Source organism: Ruditapes philippinarum, unplaced genomic scaffold (genome assembly GCF_026571515.1).
Source record: "Ruditapes philippinarum isolate M1 unplaced genomic scaffold, ASM2657151v2 ctg2016_1_1_1_1, whole genome shotgun sequence".
In the NCBI taxonomy this organism is placed as follows: domain Eukaryota; kingdom Metazoa; phylum Mollusca; class Bivalvia; order Venerida; family Veneridae; genus Ruditapes; species Ruditapes philippinarum.
In genome coordinates this window covers 104,367-117,033 of record NW_026861959.1, presented here as the reverse complement: position 1 = coordinate 117,033, position 12,667 = coordinate 104,367, and the positions used below count along the sequence as shown (strand labels likewise).

Below are 12,667 nucleotides of genomic sequence, written 5' to 3'. Positions count from 1 at the left end.
ACAAAAAAACTTTTGTTTGAAACAAAAAAACTTTTTGAAAAAGAAAAAAAAATACTTTTAAAAAAAGACATTTCGTATTGACTAAATGATTAAAATGAAAAAAAACATTTTGTTACAAAAAATAGTATTTCGTTAAAATGAAATAGCATTTAGTAACAAGAGCTGTCAGTTAGAGGAATATTAATTTAAAATAAAACAACCTTATCAGAGTTATGAACCTTGTATAATGACCTTGAATTATGATTAGTGAGACACTATTTATGTTTCAAGAGTAATATTGCATGCAAAACTTTGACCCTCAAAAAGGGCTATAATTCAGTAAAAAACCATGTCAAGAGTTATGAGCCTTGGGGTATGACTTCCAAGTATTATTCTAAAGAGATTAGCATTTTGTGTATCAAGTTTTAGGTGAATACCGTCAGTAGAGTTAAAGACTGATGTTACATGCAAAACTTTAACCAATAACGCTTAAGTTCAGAAAGAATTCCGTCGAAATTCATACTAGAGAATTGTGCCCTGAAAAGTAATCTCCAATTAGCCATCTCTTAGACTTGTACAAACTTACATGTGAGTACCTTAAAGAAATGTTGCATATTAAATGTTGCATACAAAAAATCCAAAGTTGAAAACGGACAACAATTCTGTCAAAATTCATGTAAAATTTAAAGTGTCATTGGTGTCAGCTTGTTGGCAATCGTATAATTATTATAAATGATCAAAAGTCATATGTTTCGCTCATATTACTTTGAATCGATCAACGAGTGGAACTGGCCGCCCGTCATGGATGGAAGACTGCGTTGCATTCACGTGCAGAGTACTTAATGACATCTTAAACTATCTTTATATGTTGCGTTAGAAGTGCCTTTTAAGTGTATATCAATATGGCTTTTTATTTTTTACTCTCTTTCATTATTTGTTTTTGATAAATAATATATCACTGCTGAAGTTTCAAATGATCATAAAATATATTTCGGTTTAGAAACACACACGAACCTGGAATGTTTACGGTTATAGCATTTGTGTACAAGTTTAGTGAAGATAAACGACAATAAACCCAATATTGTCCATTCATAGAAACACTAAACCGGAATATTGTCAACACATATTTATCATTTTGCTCCCATGTCTCTTCGTAGCTACCATCACCGAATGTCAATTCTTGTCTCGTCTCTCCAAATGAATGTATCCATTTCCGTTCGAAACTACCGCTATTTTGAATCATATAATTCGACGGATAATATTCAATATGCACCGTTCCATTCTCAACCACCTTTTCAGATCTGAGGTAGACGAGTCCACACGAATTGCCTATAGCTAAAGATAAAATATAGTAAGCCAGATAGTAATTCAATTTGTCTTCATAAAAACATTTTTTGGTTCCGACCATAAATTATACATTATAGCAATCAATCAAAAAATAGAATCAGTTTCTGTTACCTATAAACAATTATAATAAAATACATGCAAATAACATGTTATGATTATTGATTATGGCTTGTGTAATCATTTACTTAAAATAATTGAGACATTATTTAAAGAAAACATATATTACAGCAAAATATTCATTCTACAATACCTTTAAGCATAATTTTTCCAGCGTCCATCCAGCAATGAATTGTCTCATTATAATAATGGATACGGTAAAATCTCTCGTCATTGTTTCTGACACTGTCTGTTAATATCAAGAAGTAGGTCATATCTCTCTCATATTGTGTAAACTTGTAGTTTAAAGGGAGCGTTTTCCATTGATCTATTCCATTTATGCTGCGCTGCCATTCTAAAATTGCATTTGGATCATACGTGTCGGGGGTAAAGGAAAATGTCACATTCCTTCCAAGTATTGTGGGTTTCTCAATACTCAATTGGCCACACTTATTCAAACCATCGTTACCTGTAGAATAACTCCATCTTCAATTAAAACATTCACATTTTATCTAACTGAAATAATGTTTTGTTACGATAATTAGAATTAACCAATTTTCTAATGTTAAATGTTTCGAAAAGTCTTCGCTTTTATATCAGCCTATATTTTTTACATTTTCTTGAAAGCCTTTACACTGAAAGCATTCATTTTCAATTACTGTATGTGTAGAAATATTCGCGGGCTACAAATTTTCGCGATCTTCGCGGTGACATTCGATCCGCGAATTCATGTTTAGCGCGAATATTTCTACACCAATAATTTCTTAAATGTCATATGTTCGCGCTCCTATAGAACAATGTATATCAGCGTGTGATATGCTTTCACACTTTTTATATAAATCTTTACTGAGTAATTGTGTTTTGTTTTCCAAGTTATTCATCATTTAAAATCGTTTATGTTTGTTGTTTTTTTTGTTTTTTTTTAATTGTTTGTTAAGAAAAAACAAAACATGATCTGATCAGATGTCAAGACGTTTATGACGCAAACTGTGAAAAATTATGCACGTTAACGGGCATTCATTTGTTTGCTAAAATTGTCCGCTGGACAATGTTCTTTTCTGTACAATAGAGTATTGTTTGACACTTGGTATTGAAAATAACTGTGAACTGCCACGATGATTACAGTACTTTTCCTTTTTAACCTGAGTGGTCTACGCGAAGTTATGATTTTCGGCAGTCACCTCCGCGAATTCAAAATAGCGCGAATATTTTTATAGACCCCCAAAGTGGACCTTTCCGCGAAAATTTGCTTCCGCGAATTTAAATACGCATACAGCATTCTGATGTTTTTCCTTGTCATATCGGCAGATATTTGATTTGGAACAACACGGAAAGAGTCAAAATATGTCGGACTCACTTTAAGGGTAAGACATAATAAATTTGTTTCATTTTTTCATTTTCTTTAATCATGTACAGCTTAAAAAAATACTGTACTTTCTTTAAATAACGTTTACATTAGGAAGTCAATGTAAAGCGCAAAGAAATTGTGACGACCAACATTGCCTCCATGTTTACACATTGAATTTTTTTTTTTCTAATTAGATCTTTTATTCGTCATATTTGATGCAAACAACATTTCCTGGCGCTGCACGTGATTGAAATCGTCACGCATGGTTGATTTTAATACGATAACTTGGTTTCAATCTTTTAGTTACATTACATTCTGAATAATATGTCAGAAAACATAGGTAAGCATAGCTAAGACTTTTCGAAACAAGGCATTTTAAGGGGTGACTAAAAATAAATTTGGTTAAGTGTACTACTTTATTGATTTTTATGAATATATTTTGAAACAAACACATTTATAATGATAACAGATGTCATAAGAATATTCTTTCTGCACATTTTTAAGGTACGAGGGGCATATTGTAATTAGTGGCAACAGCTCAATTTAACCATGATTGGTACGTGAATGTACATGTATAATATACCGTTGGAAAGAATATATATACTCTGCCAGGTGGGTGTAAATTTTTAGACAAAGTAGAACTTGTGTTAAAAATGAAACCCGACCTAGACGGCTAATTTCCGCTACCTCTAAAAAAGACATCAGTACTGTCAACGCTAGAGTTGATTAAGGTGCAAGATATACAGTGGAGGAAATAGGTGATATATCGGGCCTAAGTGCATCATATGAAAAGTGTGTGCCGTTGGTTTTCGCATTTGTTAACTTCTTACAAAAAAGGAAGCGGCTTGAAAAAGCCTCTACCTTATTGACTAGGTTGAATGATCGAGAACCTAGACGCCTACATGAAACTGTCACAGGGTATGAAACGTGGCGTTATCTTTTTGAGCCCACAAAAAACTAAGTAACAACATTTTGGTAGGTGAAAACAGCAACAGTGTTTAAAACTTATGTATACCCTATTTTTGACAGTGAGAAAATGGCCTATGTCGATTTGTCTGAGAGGGTTAGTGTCACTAAAACATTTTGCCGTGGCCATGTACTCACTTCTGTTGTTAATCACTATGTTACAAAGAACCTAATGTCCGGGAAGCACAGGATCAGATTAGTCTATGTTGATGCACCTACGCACCGGTCAACAATGCTTCATGCTTATTTGGAGGAGCATAGAACTGAGGTTTCGCTTTCTGCCGCTTATAGTCCTTACCTCTCTTTTTTGTGACTATTGATTAAATCCAGACATCAAATCTTGTCTTTGCGACTGCTGGTTCGAAAGCCGTATGCCATCGGAAGTGCTCTCCAGCATTGTATTAACAGTATACCCAATACAATGTTCAAAAATGCTTTTTTCGGAACGGATTTTGAGGTGGAAATGTGTGTATAGGTCCATGGTGAATACTTTAAAGTACTATTCGAATCATTTTTCACAGGATTAACTTAATATAAGAAACGCGCTGCCATTGCCAATAATTAACATAAAGACCTTTTAACACGACTAATTAACGAACGTTAAATGCATTGACAATTCCAAAGTAAAGACAAATGTTGGGCGTGACGAGATTCGAAACTTCGACTTGTGCTTTTACCGCAACACTGTCAGATGTTGCTGTTACAGTGCATGACTGACAACTCAGGACTACTCTTTAATATCCGTTATACCAGATTTAAATTACAAGACCAATCTTTTAACTGCTGCCCATAATAGAATATTTTTTTCATAATCTTTGTCTAAATCTGGTTTGATACAAGGCGCAGAAAACCAAAGCAATCCGCGAATTTCACAATATGCTCTTTGCTATTGTAAATTTTAGATCGCAGTGAACACAACTTTCGGATGTCTAAGTAAATCTTTCACTGTTATTGAAGTTTATAGTGCATATACAAAAGTTAAACAACATCATCATCAATATATCATCATCATAATCGGTACCATCATCCTATAAATAATCACCAATGAATCATCATTCTCAGTAGACTATCATCATTATCTTCATTAATTGTTCATCATCGCCATCATTCGTCGATACGAGGCGTCATTTTTAACATTGATACATGCTGATGACGAATTAAGCTAACAGGAACTTTACTTGTTATATTTAACAGTGGTCACACAAATGATGTACGCGTGCCAACTAATTTATTTAGAACAAATAATTTTTAAATGAAAATGAAAGCAAAGTCAAAACTGACTAGTGCTTTGTCACGTTATAAAAGGTCGCAAACATGTAACTTAAATAGATGCCAAACTAGGCTGTTATAGATTCAAAGCTTCAAATGTGATATTTAGAAACCTCAGGTCATTTTAATATGCAAGTTTAAATTATCTGAGCTGTATCCCACCAGTTTTTGTAGGCCTATAATATGACAGGCCTCTGTCACCAAGGGAGACGCGCCAATGTTAATGTTGTAGATTAAATAGGATGCGCGATAAGAAATAGCCAGGTGTGCAGAATACCAGAAGGCAGCGATTCTCAAAAATCTTTACACCTTTGGAAAGTTTGGACGATACCCCATTTGCTCATTCAGAAGCAAAGGAATCCACGTACTTCTGTACCCGGGCACTCTTGAAAAGATACAGGCTACAACAAGTTGGTAATTTTTAACAGGTGCCGAAATTCATGAAGCCTAGGTAAACATTTTTGTTGCACAGACAACCGCCTGATGGTTAGCAGTAAAATCGACCGAAAAAATGTAAAAAAGCATTAGAAGCGAATAAACTCCACTGCTATAAAATAATAAATAATATTTGGCAGTCTTAAATGAAACAAAGTTGGGGAGTCCCCTTTTCGGCTATGCTTTTTTTCAGTGCTCACAATATATACGAAAAGAAACGGGATGGGGTTACATTATATGTTTTGATAGGTAAAAAGGTAAAGGTTGGGGATAAAAATGATATTGATACAGCCAAAATATTTCAAAAATCATCGCATTATAATTATACTGTTTGATTGATGGTTTGGTTGTTTCCTTTGCCAATTCAAAAAATATTTGTTCATTTTTCGGCGCTCGGTCAACCTTAACGGCTTAAAATTTATTGGATGACTAAGCAGTGATTTTCAATTTTTCCGCAAAAGACCGACTACTAATCTAGCCAGTGGTAAGGGTCAAATGATCATGAGACTCAGTGTATGGGATCAAAACCTTGAACAAAAATCGGACCAAGCGACACTTGCCCCGTGTAAAATATTTAAAAATGTGGATCAATTATTATTATTTATTTCTTCATAGAAATTGAATTGTTCGTCAAATGGTACATAAATATAATGCAAAACATTTACTGATTAACAAAGGAACTACAATATTTGTTTTTAATCGAAGGACGAAGAACCATAATGGTTCAACCATGGATCAATTGTAAATTCCAATATTTTTAATAAATTTATTCCTAAATTTCATAAACATGTTATTCAAGTCACTAACAGTAAGTTAATACAGAATATAAACAAGAGTCACCGCCGAGCGTGGTCAACACTCGACCTTTTAACATTTTCTAAAAGCAAACAAATAAATGGTTTGAACAAATCTTTAAAAAGAAAATTAAAGAAACAAAATATTTTTTTCTTTTTCTTTAATTTTAGTATGTCTGTCTAGTCGCACATTTTGTTTTGTCCAAGTACGAACCATTTTTATAAATAAATGCCAAAGTTCAGAATCAATCATTTGACGGTCAATGTATTTTAAGGTCAAGATCATATCTTAATTATTCCTCATATATGTTTGGTCACAAGTGTTGTTTTGTCCAAATATGAATTTCATCGTGCATATATAACAAAATAATGACAATTTAAATAAAATTCTTTTTGACCTTGATAGTGAAGGTCGTTTAAAAGTCATGGAAAGGTCAGTTCAAACTTTTAGAATGCTTTGTTTAAAAGGTTGTTTTTCAAGTATGAAAATAATTCATTGATTTATTACCAAGTTATACCAAATAATAGCCATAATCAGTAGATATAAAATAATTTGACCTTCAAAAAAGGTCAATGTCATACTTGAGACAACGTAAAATTGAGTTTGATATACATGGAGGTCCTAACGTAAAATATGTTGTGTCTTAATATAAAGTTAACCCATTTATAGATAACAACGTTATAGCCAATAAGACTATGACAGTCAGAGTCAACTTAAGGTCAAGGTCACATCTTAATCTTTTAATTTGTTTGGTATCAAGTCTTGTTTGTCCAAGTTTAAATCAAATTCGTTTATAAATACCAAAAATATGACAAGTTAATCAAAATTCATAACATGACCTTCTTGGTCAATGTCATTTAAAGCGCAACGTCAAAGTCAGTTAAACCTTTTAGAAGGTCTCGTCCAAAATGTTGGTTTTACAAAGTATTAAGATTATCCATCAATTAATTACGAAGTTGAACTCAATAATAGCAAATATCTGTGAACATTCAATAATTTAACCATCAATGTCAAGATCATACACGAGTCGAGTTCAATTTGAGTTCGATATTCATACAATTATTCTATTATAATATTAAGTCAATCCATTCAATAATAACAAGAAGCGCCGCAATGCGACAAAATCCAGGTTTTCAACGACCAAGTTTTGATGTGACAGCAATCAATAGGTCAAAGTGCACTGAACTCATTGAGTAGAAGCTGAAAATTCTAGTGTTAGCAAATGACCTTGACCTTGCTCATAGATATCTTAGTGACAATCCAAAGATGCCACTCAGCAAGTTTGGTGTAAAAAGGTCAAAGCAAACTAAAGTTAGATCATGAAAACTAAATACATTAACCTTGATAACAGACACCTGGATAGCAATCCCAAGCTGCCTCCTGATATAAGCTACCCATTCAAGAAGTTTGGTGTCAATAGGCCAAAGCAAACTCAAGTTATTGAGCAGAAACTGAATTTCTATTTTTAGTAACAGTGACCTTGATCACAGACACCTGGGTAGCAATCCCAAACTGCCTCTTGATATCAGCTATCCATACACCAAGTTTGGTGTCAATAGGCCAAAGCAAACCTAAGTTATTGAGCGGAAATTGAATTTCTATTTTTAGTAACAGTGACCTTGACCTTGATCACAAACACCTGGAATTGCTGCCTCTTGATATAAGCTATCTATACACTAAGTTTGGTGTCAATAGGCCAAAGCAAACTCAAGTTATTGAGCGGAAACTGAATTTCTATTTTTAGTAACAGTGACCTTGACCTTGATCACAGACACATGGGTAGCAATCCCAAGCTGCCTCTTGATATAAGCTATCCATACACCAAGTTTGGTGTCAATAGGCCAAAGCAAACTCAAGTTACTGAGCGGAAACTGAATTTCTATTTTTAGTAACAGTGACCTTGACCTTGATCACAGACACCTGGGTAGCAATCCCAAGCTGCCTCTTGATATAAGCTATCCATGCACCAAGTTTGGTGTCAATAGGCCAAAGCAAACTCAAGTTACTGAGCGGAAACTGAATTTCTATTTTTAGTAACAGTGACCTTGACCTTGTTCACAGACACCTGGGTAGCAACTCCAAGCTGCCTCTTGATATAAGCGACCTACACACAAAGTTTGGTGTCAATAGGCCAAAGCAAACTAAAGTTATTAAGCGGAAACCAAAAGTTGACGCCCGCCCGCCCCCCCCCCCCCCCCCCCGCCCGCCACCCCCCCCCCGCCCGCCACCCCCCCGCCGCCTTCGCATTACAATTACCCGGTTTTCGTTGAAAACCTGGTTAACAAAGGTAAAGCAAAAGTAAAGTTACAGCAAAAGAGTAGAAATATTTTGATAAATGAAAATTTGACCTTCCAAGTCAATGACATTTAAGAGTGAAGGTTTACCAAGTCACCTTAAAGGTCTATCCTAACATATTTTTGTGTTCAGGTTTGAAGACAATCCATTCAAAGATAACAAGGTTATAGCCACTAATAGCAAAAATCAGCAAAAACTAAGCGAAATTTAAACATGTAACCTTGAAGGTCAATGTCATTTATAAATAAAGGTCAAGGTAGGTCAAAAGGGATGTTGTGGTCAAGTGTGAAGACTGTATACCAAGAACTTAAAACGTTTTTATCAATTTTTAAGTTTGCGGACGGCCGGACGGCAACGCCAACATGACTTATAATAATCTTATCTTTTTTCCCAAAGAAAAACACGAGCTTATAAATGAGGATAAACAATGGGGAATATTTTAAAAAAAAAATCTGACCTTGGTCGTGATGAACGCAAGACCTGTATTACAAACCGATACTCTCACTATTCAGCTAAGCTGCCGATTACATAAGGTTTTCAGCATTATCAAGCTAAAATCAATCAAACGGTTCTATTTAAATGTTACATTTCGACAACATTTTTTCTTCGAAAACAATCTTGACAACCTTAATTTAATGAAAATTAAATTATAAACTACAGTAAGTACCATAGACTATCATTCAGCCGATTCAATTTCGCTAGAACTGATGAGAGTTTGTCCGCCAAATCGATTGAAACTGAATTTCAAGCCCATTTTTAAAGATGTTTGGATATAACACCACAGCTCTTGATATTTAGGAGCATGACAGAAATAAGTCGCGTTTGACTTTGTGTTATCCAGGTAGAACTGTATGCCTTAACATGCTCCATCGTAAACACGGTTTGGCAAAAACAGACGTCTGTCTGCTAGTGATAACAGACGTACGCAGAAAAAAGCTAAAACGATAACAATCTAGTAATCCATAAAGAAATAAATAAATTAAAAGCATTAAAACATAAGCAACAAAAAACATGTTAATTAGCTTGTAACTTTTACTAAATAGGAAACCCGCCATGCATTTTTGCAAGATAACACTCTTAAATCACAAAAAGAAATTTTAATTACTTGTCACTAATTATACATTTGTGTTAAAAGATATTTTTGCTCACCACATTTATTGATACCACACTTCTCCCAAGAGGTAGACTTTGTTGTATAACACCATGGTGTGTGAAATCCTATAGCACGACAGAAATTAGCTGCATCAGAGATAGAAGCATCTGGAAAGTTGTTAAAACTAAACTGATCCCATCGTAAACACGGTATTCCAGTAACAGTCGTCTGTTGATGGCCGTCGTACTCCGGAACTGTTGTGTTATAACAGTCTAGCACTACTCCTAGTAAGTAGAATAATTTAAAGGTACTAAAAGATATTCATGCCATAAGCAGCAAAGACACGTTGATTCTGCTTGCTGTTTCGGAAAACCAGTATAATGAAGGAAAGTGGCCGTCATAGAATTATGAACCTCCCGCTCTATATTTCTTAAAGTATATCGACTCCCCAGTCATAATATCATGACCAGTGGTGTAGCTTTTATGAGGCCATGTAAGCCTAGGCCTACAAGTTGGTCAAGAAATTGACATTTTCAAAAGTCCCAAAAATACAACAAAAACCGGCCTGGGTGGAATTGATAGTTTTTTCAAGCCGTATGGTCGTATCAAGTGTCTTTTAGACTGATGCATGATTTACCGTCCCCAATAAAGTTGACATCTAATCAAATTCATAGTTTAAAATTATTGTTTTGATAATTTTCCTTGAAAATACTTTAAAACGCGCAATTTGCTCTTTTTAATCTAAACTTGTTTTTGGCTTCTGGCACTTAGCCCCCAGACCCCCTTTTATTGGCCTACAAGTTGAAAAAAGCTGGCTACGCCCCTGATGACCACCGGTCAATGTATAATTACCATCTTACTCAAAGAAAACTGATCCTCGCAAACAAAGGTGATCACCTTTCAAAAAAGACTACCTGTCAAATGAATTGACCAGATAGCACGAAAACAAATTTATTCTCTGTCGATTAATATAACAACTTCTAGTGCAAAAATAACAACAAAATATTTTCAAGTTCAACATTTTGTACAATAAATTGAAAAATATGGAAGGGGGTCTTAATATATCTTAATCCAAGTTAATATTTCAAGGTGAGCTGTGGGTGAGTGGTTTAAGTTTCTGTCTCTAAACCCAGGGGTCCATCGTTGGGCATTTCTCGGTTCACAACTATGTTTCTTCATATGACACAGGCTCGAGGAAACGGACTTTAGACTGGTTCAAATTAGCTTCCAGTTTTCATAAAGTAAATTCGTTGAAGCTGAACTTTTATTATCTAACGAAATCTGACTTAATTAGGTAACACAGTATACAGGTTTAAAAGTAGGTGGACGCATTGTGTCTTAATTACCTTCATATCTGAGACTAGGTAATTATTTTTTTCAGAAGGAACAAGTGTGTATACATGATAATGGATCGCGTTTCTAAGGCATTAGGACAGGGTTGTTAGTGTTGAGGCCAGAACAATAGCTTTTAGTAGTTAGTTTGATAAAGATAATCAATTTGAGGTCAATGAAAGGGGGCTAATATTTTACAAGTTTCTGAAGGGGGAGTATTTTTCTTTAGACGGAGTCAGTTATTTATAGAAAAGTGGTAATATTTTCAATAGTTGCCAATAGTTACGTTTTAGTAGGATTTTTATAATAATGATAATTATCGCCGATCAATAATGAACAGCCAATTATTCGTTGGTGCGTTTGTTCATTTATTTTATTTGATTGTGAAACTTTGTTAAATAATAACATGTGTATTTATAAAATCTGTGAAATATTGTTTAATTACATTAAGATGAGACTTTAATGAACGTAGCAGTGTTTGGAGTAACAGCCATCACTTGTCTGAAGTGGTGCGACCGGTAGACCGTTGATTTTTTTATTTGTTTCTTTATATTTTTTTTTGATATTCTTACGCATTTTGAACCAAACAAAATCTTCTCTTCACAAATATTGCTGCACCTACTGATTTGTAGAAATCGGTGATTTAGCGGTTTAAATTTTATTATCATTCGTTTAATATTATTATTGAAGGCAGAAAAATTTGCAGATTTACTATTTATACTATATCATTTCTGATATCAAGTTTTTATTCTAACATTGCCTTTCCCTTTAAAAGAACTCAAAGGAGGTTCGAAAGCCTAACACTATAAAATTTGAATTTCTAATATATATCAGCTGGGATAATTCAGTAATAAATAATTTAAGAAAAAAAATGAAAATCGTATTTTTGTGCTATTCTTAGCACAATTTTTGTGAAATGCATTGCAACGGTTTTCAATTTTGGGTCATGTTTTCACAGTAAGAATAATCATTTTGAAAAAAATCGGAGTGTGCAGATGATTTGAAACTTTGTACACAAATTATTAGTCTAGGCCTACATCAAATAAAACATAAATCTAGAAAAAAATATTTTCAGCCCCGACAAAAGTCCGAAGCAACATAACAAAATCTATTCAATGATCAAAACATAGGCGTAACGTTATGTTATAGCAGCAATGTATTCTGAATAAGATACATAAAAAATAAGCGACAAATAAAACAAAACCAAAACCTACCTTTCCCTGTCATGATCACTGTTGATAATATAACCGAACACAGAGAAAATATATTCCTTGACATGTTATATATTGTATCCAAATTATTATTCATTAAGATAAAATACACTATATCAAAAAACAAAAAAGTTATTAATTGCTGTAACTTTAAATTTTACTCATGTTTTAAATAAACCATTGTTTACAATTACATGTAGTGAAATGAAACGTGGATGAGATCTAAATGGTTTTTAAGTGTGTGACATCCGGTCGGCACATTCGACTACTAGTACTCCTGTTAACACTATAAATGTGGAGTATATCACATCATTTCCGTTGTTTCCCCAGGTAATTATCATCAAACACACCTCAAGTGAAAACTTCCTCAATCATTATTTAGTATTAAACTTTTCGTTACATTCGATTAAGTTTTTGGATCAGACAGTTCTAATGGTTGTAGATGATATTGTACTGTGGTACAAATGATCAAATGATTACAAATAGACTAAATTACGTTTG

The 12,667-nt window shown here is 33.8% G+C and overlaps 1 protein-coding gene across 1 annotated transcript; it reads right to left on the bottom strand.

Moving 5' to 3' along the window:
- Positions 1-156: 156 nt before the first annotated feature.
- LOC132717463 (uncharacterized) lies at positions 157-12,398 on the bottom strand. The gene is made up of 4 exons (XM_060700934.1): positions 12,170-12,398; positions 9,680-9,907; positions 1,577-1,891; positions 157-1,314 (listed from the first exon to the last, which is right to left on the bottom strand). The coding sequence occupies exons 1-4, from the start codon at positions 12,261-12,263 to the stop codon at positions 935-937; spliced, it is 1,017 nt and encodes a 338-aa protein (XP_060556917.1). The 5' UTR covers positions 12,264-12,398; the 3' UTR covers positions 157-934.
- Positions 12,399-12,667: the final 269 nt, after the last annotated feature.